This window comes from Paramisgurnus dabryanus, chromosome 10, assembly GCF_030506205.2.
Source record: "Paramisgurnus dabryanus chromosome 10, PD_genome_1.1, whole genome shotgun sequence".
Taxonomy (NCBI): domain Eukaryota; kingdom Metazoa; phylum Chordata; class Actinopteri; order Cypriniformes; family Cobitidae; genus Paramisgurnus; species Paramisgurnus dabryanus.
In genome coordinates this window covers 5,031,342-5,049,417 of record NC_133346.1, presented here as the reverse complement: position 1 = coordinate 5,049,417, position 18,076 = coordinate 5,031,342, and the positions used below count along the sequence as shown (strand labels likewise).

The 18,076-nt window shown below is 36.6% G+C and overlaps 3 protein-coding genes across 4 annotated transcripts in view; 1 reads left to right on the top strand and 2 right to left on the bottom strand.

Moving 5' to 3' along the window:
- bmp1b (bone morphogenetic protein 1b) overlaps positions 1 to 7,565 on the bottom strand; it is a 31,029-nt gene extending 23,464 nt beyond the window's left edge. For both annotated transcript variants that reach the window (XM_065261459.2, XM_065261467.2), the window contains exons 1-3: positions 7,354 to 7,565; positions 2,776 to 2,880; positions 1,209 to 1,358 (exon numbers count right to left, since the gene is read on the bottom strand). In XM_065261459.2, the coding sequence (XP_065117531.1) occupies positions 1,209 to 1,358; positions 2,776 to 2,880; positions 7,354 to 7,483 (385 nt within the window). In that variant the 5' untranslated portion in view covers positions 7,484 to 7,565. The remainder of the gene's footprint in view (positions 1 to 1,208; positions 1,359 to 2,775; positions 2,881 to 7,353) is intronic.
- Positions 7,566 to 10,631: 3,066 nt separating this feature from the next.
- npffr1l1 (neuropeptide FF receptor 1 like 1) lies at positions 10,632 to 13,816 on the bottom strand. The gene is made up of 3 exons (XM_065261485.1): positions 13,545 to 13,816; positions 12,361 to 12,460; positions 10,632 to 11,401 (listed from the first exon to the last, which is right to left on the bottom strand). The coding sequence occupies exons 1-3, from the start codon at positions 13,711 to 13,713 to the stop codon at positions 10,633 to 10,635; spliced, it is 1,038 nt and encodes a 345-aa protein (XP_065117557.1). The 5' UTR covers positions 13,714 to 13,816; the 3' UTR covers position 10,632.
- A 1,631-nt stretch (positions 13,817 to 15,447) lies between these two features.
- Positions 15,448 to 18,076, top strand: part of antxr1b (ANTXR cell adhesion molecule 1b) — a 33,952-nt gene continuing 31,323 nt past the window's right edge. The window contains exon 1 of the mRNA XM_065261476.2: positions 15,448 to 16,014. Within this exon, the coding sequence (XP_065117548.1) occupies positions 15,860 to 16,014 (155 nt within the window). The 5' untranslated portion in view covers positions 15,448 to 15,859. The remainder of the gene's footprint in view (positions 16,015 to 18,076) is intronic.

Genomic DNA, 18,076 nt, shown 5'->3' with positions numbered 1-18,076 from the left:
TTACTATACCTTTGATGGAGATATAGCATACAAACATTCAATATACTGTAATATTATATAATATATTATAGTAAACAATTGAGGAGCTCAAATGTGAAAGTCGCTAAACGGCACCTTCGTCAATTATGAGATAATGGTGTTGAATATATTATAAGTTCATCAAATACCTTTGCTTCAGAAATACTGATTTATTAGCAGTTAATCTGCTAAATGCCACATCAATTTCTCAGCAAAGTCCTCTAAATGCACGGAAGATGAATTGGAAAAATGTCAGCACACGAAACAACGACCGTGGATCACATGCAAACTTCCATTGTGTTCATTGTGAGTAACTGAATACAACCCGCATGTGGCAGTGACATGATCACAGCGCCCCCTAATGTGTGGTTCTGTTTCTTCATTTTTACGTTTTGAATTCTGACTTTCTTCATTGGCAATATCTTTAGTGATTTTGCAACAGTCTTGTCCAATGATTTTTTAGAAGTAGATGTTTTGTTTTAGTAAAAAACTTTGCAGCGAAAGACACATTTGTTTACAGGGACAATAAGAAGGATTTACCCCCATCTAGTGGTGAAATTGTATTTTGCATTCAAACGAACAGTGCTCTCTAGCACCTCGCCTTTCCAAATGCGTATTGCAACTACGTTGGTATCCATTATGTAATCAGTTATCTCCTTGTCAGTTTCATCTGGTTCACGTGTTCTGAATGAATTGGAAGGATAGTGCTGTTTGTCCCTCTCTGCTATAACAGTTTATCAAAAAATTAAGCCTCCTTGGACTTACGCGTTCAATGGAAGTAAAAAGAAGAAATTCTAATCTTAAAAAGTCAGATCACTGGCAGAGGACATATTTATAAATAAAAGACAATGATTTTGATTAATAAAACACTTAAAACCCTACTCACTGTCCCTTTAATACCAATGAAATGACTAAAGTGACATTTGTGAAAATAAGGCATTTCAGTTATGGTACCTACTAATAACCTGTTCATTGCCATTAAAGTGAAATGATTGGGCCTTTCCATGTCAGATGTACTTTAAGGGTTTTTGCGTCTAAACTCCTCCATTCAACACACTACTGTACAGAACAATGCATAAAGAACATCAGTAATATAAGCTTAAAAAAGTGTGAATAAACAATGCTGCTTTATGTGCATACAATAAAAAAATGATATTTAAAAAATGTGTAAAAAACAGTTAATGCCTTACCGCTAAAGTTGCCACTAATAACATATGGGATGATGCCATCTGGCCAGACTCTCTCAGGCCTTGCTGTGGCTGCTCTCCTTCTTCGTAAGAGGCTTCGAATGGCCAAAACTGGCTCTCCATCTGCACTGCTATTGGTCGAGGATCTGTTAGCTGGGTCAAAGACAATACTTTAGACAATACTGAAGGTCTATTAAAAAAAAACACTGATTTAAAGTAGCTTGTATAGTTTCACATATGGTTTCATATATGTGACCCTGTCTGTGAAATCCAGAATAAAGTTTCAGAATCTGATACTGTAATGAGATTAGGATCGTCAAAGTTTAATTTCAATCACTGACATGACTTTACTCAGTCAATATTAAATATAGCAAGAATATTTTCAAAAAAAAATTTTACATGCTAAATATTTTAGCATATTTTTATGTAGAAAACACAAAAATTACTTTACCTGGGTTTTCACAGGTTTGGTCACATATACTAAAACTGTTTAAGTTTAAGTATTTGTTTTGATTATGTAACAAATACTATTATTGCATGGTAGCTTTGAAGGTATAGTTCACCCAAAAATTTTAATTCTGTCATCATTTTCTCATCCTCATGCTATTTTAAACCTGTATGAATTTCTTTTCTCTGATGAACACAAATGAAGATGTTTTGATAAATGATTGTAAGCACACAGCTGTTTATAACCATTGACTTCCATAGTAGGAAAACAAATATTATGGAAGTATTGATGAAGTAAAGAAGATATTTTGATAATTGGTGGCAAAACAGTTGACAGTATCCATTGAATTCCATCATATTTATTTTTCCTACTATGGAATGTTTTTCCTACTATGCTTAACATCATTAACGGAACATTCACACGGGGCGTTAGCGTTAACGCTTGATGGAAGGCATGCCTGAAACGTGGCCAACAGCCAATCACAGTGGCTGCAACACATGCTCCAGTCTTCCATAAACGTAATTGGCTGGCTCTGCCTAGGTTATTTGCATAAGGCGATCTGATTGGCTGACGCACACATTGCCGCTTGAAAAGTTGAGAAATGTTCAACTTCCTCCGCGAGCAACGGCACGGATGTGCCCCCAAGGGATCCACAATTCAGTTCGACAACGCATGACGTCACCCATTAAAAGTGAATGGGAAGCGGTAACCCTTACGCCCCGTGTGAATCTAACATTGGTGTTCAACAGAAAAAGGAAAGTCATACATGAGGATGAGAAAATGATGACATAATTTTCAGTTTTGAGTAAAAAATGTCCCTTTAAAGCACCACTATGTAGTTTTTTTACCTTTAAATAATGTCTCTAAAATTATTTCAGTGATAATACAACTTTTAACTGGACAAATTGTACTGTTGCTGCAACCTGAGCAGCCTCCTAGCTGCTACAAGCACACTCTGAAAGTGGCGGTGGAGGGTAGGAAACACAGCCCCGCCCCGCCCCTCCCCCTGCCTGCAGAAGAGTGTCTGATACCAGGCACTGTTGCGCTTTTCAACCACATGGGGGAGCTGTAAGTCATTTTTACATGGAAACTACATAGTGTTGCTTTAATAATCATACTCACCTGATTCAGAGAGGTTAGATGAGGCTTTCAGTGCAGCATTAATGAAGTTCAACTTAAGCAAACGCAAGTCCTCTTCATCTAGAGCAATATCCCCCAGAAAAGCAGCTTTAAAATAAAAATGGCATTATTTCACTTATCATAATGAACTTGTAATAAAACCTGAAATTAACTCTTAAGCTAAAGGCTTTTCTCTTTAATACAGTTTTCCCACAATTTCACACGATAGAAAAGAAGAGTTTTGTTAAATATCTGTTGCTAGAAGTCAAGTGGCAAAAGCAAACCACTGATACATTTAACCCTTTCTAGAGTGATGGCAAAATATCTCACCTTTATCATATTACCATTCAACCCGATTGAGAGGTCTTGATAATTATGTGTACAGAAATGGTGGTCAGGGTCACATTGGTGCAAGGCCAGGAGAGTCACTTAAATAACTGTCTGGGGTCACACCTGCAACGTTTATGTTTCCAGCGTAGAATTTTAATAGACTTTCAGCCCAGGCAGGAGATACTAAAATATATCCACAAACCAGCATTGAAAATCCAGGCTCGGCTTACTTTGCCCCAGGGCCTGGCTAATGAACAAAATGCGGTGCGTGCACAAGCCATTAATAATAACAACATACAGGTGTCTTTTCATCTGCAACAATTAAGCGGCGCTTGTAAAACTGTAACTATGGGCTTAATGCAGCATGAAATAAAAGAATTATTATATACTACGCTGCCTTTTCAATTAACTTGTTTTTCACAGGTGCTTTTCATTTAGTAAAACTTCACTGCATGACCAGATGCTTTGGGTTGAATTAAAGGTGCAATGTGTAACTTTTAGGAGGAGGAACTCTTGATAGAAATGCAATATAATATACATAACTATATTATCAGTGCTGTATAAAGACCTTACAAAATGAACTGTATTGTTTTTATTACCGTAGAAAGAGCCACCTACATATACAGAGGGTCCACTTACATGGAATTCGCTGTCATGTTTCTAGATTAGCCCTAAATGGACAAACTGATCTCAGGGTCTGCTTCGTATCTGCTGTCTCAGATGACGACATGTTTGTCTTCATCTTTTTGGTCTCTACGCGTTTTGAATTTGAGGGGTGAGCTGTGGACTGAGCTGGTGGTTGCAGTTCGCAATTTCACCACGAGATGCCGCTAAAAAACCCACACTGGACCTTTAAAGTTATTTACCTCACACTAGGGCACCTTAATGTCTTTAAAGATAGATGAATGTCAAATATCAAGTCCATGTTAAAGCATTCTCATACTTTTTAAACAAAAAAAATCTATCATATCTGCATGTGCTAGCCAAGCATCTGCCATTAAATATATATATATATATATATATATATATATATATATATATATATATATATATATATATATATATATATATAGCCATTTTTAAGGGTACACATGCCTGAACACTTTAATTAATTACTAATAATTTTCACTTCCAATTCCAATTCGTACAAGAATTTTAACTACCTAAAGTTATTTCATCCAGTAAGGAATGTCACCTAGCGGCATATTTAATCGTTTTAAACTCTTTCACATAAAGGAACAGTTATTTTTACCCCCACATGTTCTCAGCCTAAAACATTTGCTAAACAAAAAAATAAAGGCCTGCATGTCTGAGCACAATGTCCCTTTTAATAATGTTTATCAGCTGTAACCATGCATATAAAGAGATAGATACAGTATGTTCAAAACTTTAATTTAATACTAATTAAATTCTTTTATTTTTCTGACAAGAAAAGAATTTAATTAGTATTAAATTAAAGTTTAATAACGACACACCAATTTTAACATGTTAGCCCCACATTAAAATGATTAGTCTGCCCATGACCATGTGTCACCATAAGCATTTTCCAAGCTGTTGTGCAAACAAGAAGTACTAAAAATGTTTTAAAGTTTTAAAACATCAAAACACATTGATAGAAAATGTTTTAGGTTTTAGATACTGCCTCGACAGAATCTGTCCTCGTAGTCATAAAAATAAAAAACAGCATAACTGTTACATATAAATGTTTACAAATATAATAAAGTAATAGGTAACCCCCAAAATGAAAATTAGCCCATGTTTTACTCACAGTCAAGCCCTATTAGGTGTATATAACTTTCTACTTTCAGCCAAATACAGTCAGAGTTATATTAAATAATGTCCTGGCTCTTTTCAGCTTAATGCCATTGGATAGTGCCCATTTTTAATGCTTATTTTTTTTAAATAAATATTTTCCCATATTTTACTCGCCCTCGAACAGGTGTATATGACTTTCTTCCTCCAAACAGCTCTTTTCTCAGCTTTATAATGGCATTGAATAGTGCCTCATTTTTAAAGCTCCAAAAAGCACATCCATCTATTAAAAACTAATCCATACAGTGATTAAAAGTCATTGTAATGTTGAGCCTTCCACCTGACCTCAACTTTCCCGTCAACAGACGTATGGCTGTAGTTTATAAAGTTTGAAATATAAAAACTTTCCTTAAAAAACATTGTTTCACCTCGGAAGACATTTAATAACAACATGGTTTGTTTTTGATAGATGGATGTGTACTGTCCAATGCCATTATAAAGCTGAGAAAATAATATCATTTTAAGGGATAGTTCACCCAAAAATGAAAAATGTTCTCACCCCCATGTTGTTTTAAACCTGTATGAATTTATTTTCCTCATGAACACAAAATAAGTTATTTTGATAAATGATGGGAAGAACACGGCTGCTTTAACCATTGACTTTCATAGTAGAAAAACAAATATTATGAAAGTATTGTGATAAACGATGAAGATGATATTTTAATAAATGATGGTAAGCACACAGCTGACGGTACCAATTGAATTCCATCATATTTGTTTTTCCTACTATGGAAGTCAATGGATACAACAGCTGTGTACTTACCATCATTTATCAAAATATTTTCTTTTGTAATCATCAAAAAAAGAAATTCATATAGGTTTAGAACAACACGAGGATGGGAAATGATGACCGAATAACTATCCCTTTAATATAACTTGAACTCTGTTTGGCTGGAGGAAGAAAGTCATACACCTGCTGGAGGGTAAGGGTTGTTATTTTTGGATGAACTCGTCTTTTAAAAATAAATAAATATTTGTTATGCATGTTATTGTTGACATCACTGGTATGACCAAAGTATTATAACACCCAGCTTTAATCAACCAGGTCACGTTTCCAAGCAGATACACTTCCGTAAAGCTAGAAACATGTTTCATGTGATCTGCAGTTTAACTCATCTAAATCACAGATATCTGAATTATACTCCATCTGGTCTGGTTCAAATGAACGCAACACAATTCAACCCAACTTCAGTGTTAAGCGACCCTGTTAGATCCATTAATAAGCTCGGTTTAACACGGTTGAGTTAACATACAGTCCCGGGGGACCTGCAACATTTACTCTGAATGTGATTTTTTATTCCTCAAACCCCCTCAGACATTTCACTTTCTAGTATAATGAATGCATGTTTCACTTCTGGCCCACCTGAACTTTAAATTTAAAAAGACATCCGCCATCCAGACCATTTCCTGTCTAAGGTTTCTGCTAAAGAAATGCAATAAAACGTCCTTAATATTTATAACGTTGCCATTGTATTTAGTCGTTTTTTGTTATCAACATGAACAGATGCTGCTGCAAAAAAGCAGCTGTCGTCTTTTTTCAATACTCTTTTTTATTATCATCAAATGAAATTGTGTAACTGTGGTTGGGCCAAATCACATTCTTGTTTAGACGGACAGGTTATAATGGGGTCTACAGCATGCTATGAGGATAATAAAGAATCATCCAAAAACTGACAGCTATATTACACTAGACTAGTCTGACTAATTTAACATAAAAACATTTGTGTGTTTTTTCTACATAGCTTGCTCAAAGACTTGAGCAGGTGGAAATGGCATTGATGGGCCAGCATAAAAGTCACCTTTTTCAATTTGCAAGCAAACAAGTTGTTTAGCCTAGATTAAATTCCTCTTTTTTTTTTAAAGAAATAATAAAAACACATAGCGGTTACGTAACAGGGTTCTGTTTTCCTTTCAAAGCATATATTAAAATGCTTTTTGTTTCGATTTGCACGGCACGGTTTGACCATGGTGAAATTTAAACAATAGATATTAAATTCAGTTATAAGAGCCCAGACAATTATTCCACTCCCTATTCAGTGGCCAGCTGTCTATCGCCGTTACAAAGATTTGCCCACTGAATAGGAGCTTTGTGTGTGCAGGACATTAGTTTAAACATATACAGGCCATCAAAACTTGGTTAGATAACTTGAAGGGCAACCTATAAGTTTGCTTGAGGATGCAGGCTTCTGGATCTCATCAAAATCTCAGTTCTCATGTTGTCTTGCAGTACATGGCCAAACAAAACTAAACTAAACTACACACTACAACACAATGCACAACAGGACAGCACCACCATCACACACATTCACACAAAACAAGCAATAAGCATTTCAACACCTTTAACAAAACAAAATGCAAGGGTTGTAACAAAGCATTAAACACTGAATTAAACATGATTTGCATATGCATTCATATAATGTATTGTATAGGCTATATTACCAGCTTTGCAGGGGTCCTTGTAGTCGAGCGCATCACTTTCTTCAGGACCCGTCTGATAGTCTGTTTCCACTTCGATCGTTAATAAAAGACGAAGACTGAAGACAAGCGAACACGTCCATAGGGATCTCATGACGGGAATGAGCGCGGATGTGGAGCCGGGGCCGGCAGAGAGCCTGTGATGGGATTTTGGAAGTAGTTGGGAAAAGGGGAGCAAACGGGAAGGCGGGTTTAGAGGAGCGACGCTTTGCTCTCTTCAATGTCTTTATTCTAGTCCAGTGATTCGCTAACATACCCGGGCCCCGGGCCAGCATCCAGCTTGCAAACATCACAGATCGGAGGTCAGTGCACTCGGTGCGCTCTCAGCCCCGCTGTGCGTGTGTGCGTGTGTGCGCGCGCGTATCCAGTCGAAAATTAACATGTTTTTCGCGTATTTGTTATCATTGGCAAAGCCATGAGTATTTTTCCGTTTCATTAATGATTTACTGATGCATTCACAATTAATTGAATTAAGACACCAAACAGACATCCGACAGCTACAGCAGCGTGTATGTGCTTACAGGCATTATGAATTGTTTCTGTTAGGAAATACACTTGTAAACGTAAAAATCCTTTTTGGGAAACTGACTGGGCACAGTAAAAGCAGAGTAAGATGTCATGTACTTTAGCAGATGGCTTTTACTGGAAACAATACACTACACATTATACCTGAACCTGAAACCATTAAAACCAAAGCCACTGGGTGGTACCATTTCAGTAAAACCCGTTTCAAAAACATTTTGAAATGCACAAAAAAAATGACAATATTTATTGTAATATGAGATTATCTGGGTTTTGCCATCAAAATGTTTGATGGAGCAATACAATAAATTTGTTACACCAATAAATTACAATAAATAAATACAAACATTTTCAAAAAAAAAAAAAAAAAAAAACTTTCACGTTTCACATGAAAAATTTACGTTTAAATAAATAATTGCTTTTCAACTACGATTTAAATCTGAATTTATGTACATTCTTAAAGAAAACATAACAGTAAAAATTGGTTGTTACACTTTTGAAGTGAAGCTTAAAACACTTGCAGTGTTTTTTTTTTTTACAAAAAAACCTGTTGTCGTCACACAAGAAATAACAACACAACATACTGAGCCATCACTTCACAATGGTTTCATACATTTTAGCATTACACTTCACAAAATAGCTGCTAAAGTATATCCACATCCATAATATAATTCCTGTGTTTTTTCTTTACAATGTACCCATTTACAAGCAGAACAATAGTACTCTGAAAAACGCCTTGGCTAAAATTAGTGTGAATTAAAAAGGTAAATAAATGTTTTAGCATTTTTGCTCTTCTGCTTAAAGGGATGGTTCACCCCCAAAATGAAAATTTGCCAATTACTCTCCCTCAAACCTTGCTAGGTGTATATGGCTTTCTTATTTCAGCCAAACAGTCAGAGTTAAATTAAATAATATCCTGGCTCTTTTCTTGATAATGGCATTGGATAGTGCCCCATTTCATTGCCGGCCGGTGAGGGACGTGAATTATGTGTTCAGAGGGTCATGTGTGTTGCTCGTCTTGTCAAAATATGTGTTTTTTGCATTATGTGAACCATGTGCATCATGCATCTTGTCAAATATGTGCCTGGTGCACATGCGTTGAAAAGGTTTATGATAAAAAAGATGCACGTTCACGAAAAATACTCGCAAGACACTGAAATACTAATTTCTGATCACATGATTACTTGTTTGATATCACACGTGAAGATGCATCATCATGCATAAGTTTACATGACATGCCAAACACATATTTTGAAATAAAAAGTCACACACGATGGGCTACATACATGTTGTGACGAGCTTCGCATTGTGCGCCCTCAAAAAAAAGTCACCGGCAACCACTGCCCCATTTTAAAATCTCCAAAATGCGCATCCACCCATCCAAAAAATCCATACAGGTACTAAATGTTGTCACGGATTTGCCAGGTCCTTCCACTCACATCCCTCATTATCACCGATCACCATCACCTGAGTTTTGAATTGCTGCACCTGTCACCCCTCATCACGACTGCACTACCAATACCAGCCACAAACACACAGACACTGTCCGGTCTCGTCAAACGATAACCACAGTTACGTTTCAGAGATACTCACTACCTCTTGTTTCTTTCAGAGTTCCCTGATCATCATCATCATCGTCATCATTATCTTTATTGGAATATCCCCCATCAGTGTGTCTGTGGCTCACCCATGGATTCCCTCACGTTTACCATCACTATTTGCCACTCCTTATTCAATAAACTCATTTACATCTGTTTCCGTTGTCTTCTGTCCACTGACAGATGTCTTCTGAGGTAAAGCGATGGGTTTTTGTAACATTGTGTCTGAGGTTAGCATTTCACTTGACCTAAACTCTTTTGTGAACACACATACGGCTGTACACTGTAAAAAAAAATTGCAGCATTTTTGTCAAATCAACATATTTTTAAGTTATTTTAACTTTAAGTTATGTCAACGTTTCACAAGCCAAAATTTAAAATACTAGGTTGAATTGACTTGCAAGTTGTTTTATCTTCATTCTGCTTTTTACAGTGTTGTTTATAAAGCTTAAAATATAAATGTTTTCCAAGAAAACCCCTTCGCTTTACCTCAGAAGACATTTAAATATGGATTAGTTTTTGGTAGGTTGAAGTGCATTTTGGAGGTTTAAAAATGGGGCACTATCCAAAGCTAAAAGTGCCAATATATTATTGAATAGCTCTGATTCTGTAAAAACAGAAAGTAACCAGGATTGCTTGAGGATGGGTAAAATATGGGTTAATAATTATATTTTTAGTTGAACTATTCCTTTAAGAATCTGAATAAAAAATAAGGTGAAATATAATTTGTGTTACAAACATGGCGCACGGCATACAAGGCACTTGTTGGGCCTTTAGCAATAAACCGCAATGCAGAAGCACAACATTTTCCAGATTGTCTCTGTAGACTGCATTTTCAGTAACCAAATCAAGTATTACGCATCTTTTTTGACAGTCATTGGTCTAACAACACAAATCTACAGTGTTTTGGACTTCATATCCTCTAAGCCTGTTTGATTTACATTTATGCATTTCGCAGACGCTTTATCCAAAAATACAGTGCATTATAAATTATTATACATTAATTCAATCAGTACATGTTCCCTAGGAATTTAACCAACCACCGTTTGCTTTGAAGGACATGAATGGAATTTCTAGAAAGACAGATTTTCCGTTTTTCATCAAGGCTTACTCTGTAAGTAATTTAATTTATGTCCTGCAGAACAATATCTTGAATCCCTTGACCCATCGTTCTGGGCATTACCGTTATAAAGTGCCCCTTCTGCCTGTTAGGGGCTTCCGTGTTCCCAGCCGATACCTTATTGGGGCGAATGAACGCAAAGTACGCCCGGCGCATTTCTGAAACTAAAGAGTTGCAGGAGGCGCAGGCCACCGCAGACTGAAAACCCCTGCGGAAGTTTACATTGAAGAAGCCATATATGATCGGATTAATGCCACTGTTAAAAAATGCCAACCAGTGTGCTACTGGGAACAGATAGCTGCTCAGGAAGTCAATCTGTGGCCGGTCCAAGTCCTGATAATCTGTAAGAAGCATTAAAGTCCAGAGAGGCAACCATGACACCATGAAGAGTACGGTGACTATGATGAGCATCTTTATGACCTTAATTCTTTTCTTGGAACGACTCCGATTCTTACGCAGGTTCTTGGAGAGCTTGGTCGCTATGCAGCCATACATGATACTTAGAAGACCTAGCGGGGCCAGGTACACATAGATGAAGATGACAGTGGTGTAGACTCGTCTCATCTCTTCTTTGGGCCAGTCTTCAAAACACACAAATACTGGGTAGATTTGGTTATCTTGGAGCATGCAGATGCCATCAAGAGGTTTGACCGTCGACCTTACTGCTGATGGAAAGATGATGGCAAAAGCAAGGAGCCAGATGAAGATGATGGCGAAGAATGCAGAGACTGGCCTCAGACGATGGTGGAAAGGGTAAACGATGCCTGTAAACCTGCATTGTGAGACACACTATAAATGCTAATATACTCTTTATTTGTTATGCATATAATATTTAGAAACATTCAGAAACTTACACTAACGTTATTATCATTGATTCTAGAATTGAGACAGATGTAAAAGGTATTGAAATACCGTATACAACTTTTGAGCAAATTAGGAAAATTCATATTCATATTTAAGTTAAATTTTTTTTTTAAACTTAGACACTCAGCCTCTAAAATTATTTATCTACACATCTGCTGAAAATATTGTCAGTGTTTTCCCTTTAAAACAATTTTTTATTTGAATGCCATTTAAATGGCATGACATTCAAAATCTATGGATCTGTAAAAATGACTTGCTGTGCTCTGCATAATTTCAACAAATTCCTGAATATTACATGCATATAACAATATATAACAGAAACATCATCAAGGGATGCTTTCTCAGAATGACCATGAACAGAAAACATGTTTTGTTTTCCATGAAAAAAAAAATATATGTAAAGGTGCTGTTAGTTTTAAATATAATTTATAACTCTTTAAAGACCATATATCGCTTCTTATTACTTATTCATGTATCTGAGTACATTATAGATCAGGGGTCTCCAAACTTTTTGTGAGCAAGGGCTACCACAATGGATTAAACAATCTACTTTTTTATGTACTCAAAACTTTTTTGTTTTACTTGTTGATTTTATTTTATTTTACTTGTTGATATGTTTTATCATTGTTTAAAGTGTTAAAAGAAGTCAAGCTAATATAAAACATATGTAATAAATAAATATTAAAATTGAGGCTATTAATAGAATGTGTTCTGGCAGGCAATTCACTCCGTTCGGGCAACCTGGTGCCTGTGGGCACCATGTTGGAGACCACTGATATAGAGCTCACAGCTTATTTAGGTATACACTTACACATCACATACACCATTTAAGAGAGAAGTTTATTTAATTTAATGACTGACAATTACCTGTCTACTGCTATGGCAACCAAAGTGAAGACAGAGGCAGACACTGACATACCCTGGACCAAGTTACTCATCTTGCATGTGAGCTGGTTAAAAGGCCAACCTGTAAATTTGAAAATAAAAGAGTGACATGAAATAAAAATCTGAATCCAAAAAGCTTTACAATATATCAAATTATATATGACGACTTATGGGTCAAGTCATTTTTTACAGGGTATGAACATACGATCGGGTGGGTTTGTTCCTGTTTAACCCAACCATGAGTTAACCCAACAACTTAGCATTTTTAGAAAAATTCTGATAACAGTGATGATATTAATGTATGATTATGATGATCGTATACAGGTGCTGGTCATATAATTAGAATATCATCAAAATCCATAATCCTCTCCAGGATGTAGTTATCCCTATTGCTTATACACTTTTATCTAACACATCTTTTCCTTCCCTTCGCCCTTCTATTAATGTGTTTGGACACAGAGCTCTGTGCACTTTGGGATTGTTTTTAACTATGAAAAGTGCTTTACAAATAAATAATATTAATAATAATAATAATAATTATTATTATTATTATGAACAGCCAGCCTCTTTTGCAATGACCTTTTGTGTCTAGGCCTTCTTTTGCAATGTGTCAACGGTCATCTTTTGGACAACTCTCAAGTCAGCAGTCTTCCCCATGATTGTGTAGCCTACAGAACTAGACTGATAGTCTCTCAGAGAGACCATTTAAAGGCCTTTGCAGGTGTTTTGAGTTAATTAGCTGATTGGAGTGTGGCACCAGGTGTCTTCAATATTGAATTTTCAAAAAAATAAACATTTGAAATATATTGGTCTGTGTGTAATGAATGAATATAATATACAAGTTTCACTTTTTGTATGGAATTAGTGAAATAAATCAACTTTTTGATGATATTCTAATTATATGACCAGTACCTGTAGATGCTTGTGATCCTGATGAATATGAGAACAGTGATATTAATCAATGGGATGATGCTAATAAATATTATGACATCATATTTGATGTTTAAAAGATGGCAGTGCCGATTGATATGATAATGTTATGCAATGATATAAAATATGATACCAACGATACTGATGCCAATAGTGATGGTAATATCAACCACAAAAAACTTAAGATGATGTTGGTGATATAGATAAACACTTATAATTATCATCCACCCACCCACCCGATATGAGGCTGTCAATCAGTGTGGTGGGCACACAGAACACACCCACCAGTAAGTCACTGATGGCCAAGTTTAGGATGAAGAGGTTTGTGACAGTTCGCATTTTGCGATTCCTGAGGACAACCAGGCAGACGAGCCCGTTTCCAACAATACACAGAAGCAGCACCATCAGGTAGGAGAGGATGTAGCTCACGGTTATCCCTGTGGAGTGGATGTAATATGGCACGCGGGTGCAGTTGTCCAAACTGAGGTTGGTGCTAGAGAGGTTTCTGTCCATTTTAAACTTAAAAAGAGAAACAACCTGATTAAAACTTTTATTACCACAGTTTACCAAAATATCAAGGTTAGTAAAGGCATGGTATAGATTTGGGGTAACTACATGTTGCATTTTGGTCACTTCTGTAGAAATTACAGTATTACTGTCTGACAGTTTACCAGTAACTTACTGTAGATTTAAATTTAAAAATATATTTAAAGCATTCTGGGAATAAGTTACTGGTAAACAGCTGCATAACTACCGCACATTTGTCACAGTGTTTTGGTAAACCATTCATTTTTATAAGGATACATATATAAAATAATAAATAGAATACCTCAAATTGATTATCCTACTGTGGTATGGTGATATAGGTGTACCAAGCGAAACAATTAAACTATATAAAAATATAAAATTACATTAAACTGTTATATAAAAGTCAAACAAAAGTAAACTGTATTTGAAAGGATGATGAATCAAAACAAGTCTATTTTAGTGTCTCTTTCATTTATTTGTTTGTCTTAAGTGTTTACTAACAGCCGTACATACTTGATTTAGGATTCAAAACTTTTAAATGAAGTCGGTAAAACACACTCACATGTAAGCGTCAATGTTGAGAATTACGCAAAGACCTTTCAATAAATACAAATTTAAGGATTGCAGGCACGAAAGCTCACCTGTTTTTATTAAGACACCAAACGCGAGTGTTTGAAATAAATCCACACTTGTGATGCGCAGATGTTTCTTTATTCCTGTATACTGCAATACGCAGCATCCACCTGCATGCGCGCGCCAGTACAGTCCGTCAGAGCGCGCCGCCTCTGTGATCCAGCCATATGTCCGGTGACGTCAACAAAGTTTTCATCTCGTGATATTTTGTATTAAGAGCACAAGTACACTTACATCTACTCTTCTCTAGTTTAGTAAACGGGCTGCCTTTCAAAGACATGCGTCACTGTGCATAATAATGTAATTTATGCATCTTCTCCTTCTTTCTTGATCAGTATCTTGACAGTATCACAGTTGGTCATAATTACTTTCCTTTCTGTTTAATGATCTAAATTTACAATAATGCATTTGCCATTTTTATCCAAAGAGATGTAGTATACACTGACTGCATTTAAATCAGTATTTGTTTAACTGTGATTCAAACCCATGACCTTTGCATCACCAAACAGTGCAGTATTTATGTTAAACCGTTTGGTGCTCTTAATTTCCTATTATATGGATTTAAAAAAAATAGTAAAGGATCTATCAGCATTTATTTAAATAGTTTCAGAAGAACCTGCCAAGAATAATAACACTATTTTACTAAAGGATACTAGCAATCCATTTAAAATCTGCTTTTTATAATGTGTGTTTCTGTGTAATGACATCCATGACCTTCAGTATGTCAAAAGGACTTCAGCTTTTTTTCCTAGCATATAAACAATGGTTGCAAAATCCTTTGCTTGGAGTCATTTCATGTGTTACCACACTGTGGCGGTAGAGGAGAAAATACCAAGAGCAAAAAGTGACTTAGCTGGAAAGATGGTAAAACAGTGAAAGAAACAAAGGGACCCAGAAGAGAGAGAGAGAGATTTGGAGTAAAAACATTTTGAAAGTTTTCCCAAATCCTATCCCCCTTCCTATTCACCATAAACCCCCATTTGCACACAGAGCCAAACAAAAGAAACACCTCATGATCATATCTTCCTAAGTTTTCAAACTATCCCCTCTGCACCTTCAACACGTTTTAAGGGGGCCAGCACTAGCCTGACATTTATTTGTGGTATACTTGCAGTATTAGTTAAAAAAGTGTGTCTTTTGTGAGGGAGTGACTGAACGCCTCCTGATTCAGGCCAGTTTAACTCAGTCTTGGGATCTGACTGCAGCTCTGGGAATCTGCCACAGGCATGCCTTTCCTTTGAGGCCAGACCTTCTCCAGCCTGGATGGATCAGACAGCGAGGAGGCTGCTGAGCAAAACGTCCCCACCACCACTACAGTTGGATGTCTCACATTGTGGCTCTGTTTGGAAACACCACTGAAGTTTGAAACTGCATCTGCCGAACTTGAACAATGTGCATCGGTTGGCGTGGGGGTGCGAGGATGCTGATAGGCTTGTGTGGACTATTTGTCCTGAAGGTCACCGGCTGTGCTGGACAGACCTATGAACGCTGGGAGGCCGGTTCCTCGTGCTACGGAGGATTTGATCTCTACTTTGTGCTGGACAAGTGAGTTTTGAATTTCAGATCTGTAGCCTTTACAATGGTAGGAACCTGAAGTTTGAGTTATTATAGTTCAGGGTCATTTTAGTTACCATGCACAAAGCATCATTTAGCCCTACTACGCTCTTTAAGGTACAAATCATGAGTGACATATAAGGTTTTCAGTGCCACTGTTTATCCAATGCTACCTGAAAATTTTAATTTATCTGAGCGTTTGTGTCATTCTTAAAATCCATAATGGTTAATTTTATCATTAGTGGCTTTGCATCTTGCATCACCTGAGCAATTTTGTAGAAAAATTGAGAAGATCAAAGATCAAATTATTCATTGCATCTGCCGGTCGTGTTACTCATTTTATAAACACTTAAAGTCTTTTAATAGAAATGTGCTGCCATCTGAACCTTTGTTCTTCTGTTTTCATTCGCTACGTGGAACGCGTATGGAACCATTTATCATGAAAGCAGTAACTCTGAAGGCAAAGAGCCCAGAAATAGACTGGCAAAGTTACAAAGAAAGACATCAGCCTGCACTTACAGTACACCTGATGTCATTTGTTGACATCACTTTGTGCTGAACACAAATTAAGACATTTTAAAAATAATTTGTAACCAAACACATCAGGGGTACCATTTACTTCCATAGTATTATTTATTCCTACTGTGGAAGACATTGGTGTCCCATATCGGCTTGGTAACAGACGTTCTTCAAAATATCTTCGTAAGTAAATTATACAGGAACAACTTGAGGGTGAGAAAATGAACGACTATCAATTTAAATCATGTTGAACTATGTGAACTATCCCATTAAACTGTGAATCAACTCAATCAAATGTATTTTGTCTTCCTGCACTGGCAAATTATTTATGCTTATACAACGGCGTCTGTTGAATGCTTTATTTTGATTGGTTGAGAAATGTTCCATGGGTGTGCATTTATTTTATTTTTTTTAATAAATGCACACCTGACCTTTCAAATGTCTTAAGGCACCAGAGCAATGTCTATGGTAACTGCGGTATAAGTGGAACAACTGAATCCGTCCTTTGAATTATATGAAAATAATGCACACCCATGGCGCATTACTTGGGTGTGCATTATTTTCGAATAATTCAATGACCCATCATCAATTTTTCCTTAAAGGAGCATTTCACCCGTAGAAACTTTAAAGGGATAGTTCGGCCAAAAACGATATTAAACCCATGATTTACTCACCCTCAAGCTGTCCGAGTTGCATATGTCCATCGTTTTTCAGACAAACACATTTTCGGATATTTTATAAAATGTTTTAGATCTTTCATTTGATTAAATGTAATGTTACGGGGTCCACTCATAGTCCACGACCTTCAAGTCCAAAAAAAGTGCGTCCATCCTTCACAAATTAAATCCAAACGGCTCCAGGATGATAAACAAAGGTCTTCTGAGGGTAATCCGCGCGGTGTTGTTGTAGAAATATCCATATTTAAAACTTTATTAACGAAAGTAAATACCTTCCGGTAGCGCCGCCATCTTAGTCGCGTCCGCATTCAGGATGAGAGCTTACGCAGCCTACGGAGGCTACTCTGCTGCTGCTCTGTGCCCCCGCCCTCCGAATTTGTCATACGTCACTAAGAAAAGTGCGTACACTACGCTAATACTCTCTCCTGAATACAGAGGAGTCTAAGATGGCGGCGCTACCAAAAGGTATTTATTTACATTAATAAAGTTTTAAATATGGATATTTCTACAACAACACCGCACGGATTACCCTCAGAAGACCTTTGTTTATCATCCTGGAGCCGTTTGGATTTAATTTGTGAAGGATGGACGCAGTTTTTTTGGACTTGAAGGTCGTGGACTAGGGGTGGACCCCTTAACATTACATTTAATCAACTGAAAGATCTAAAATATTTTCTAAAATATCCGAAAATGTGTTTGTCTGAAAAACGATGGACATATGCAACTCGGACAGCTTGGGGGTGAGTAAATCATGGGTTTAATATCGTTTTTGGCCGAACTATCCCTTTAATCTTTATTGAAAGTGTGTCATATTTGTAGTCAAAATGTAGAATTTGGTGCCTATTTGACCAAGAAAA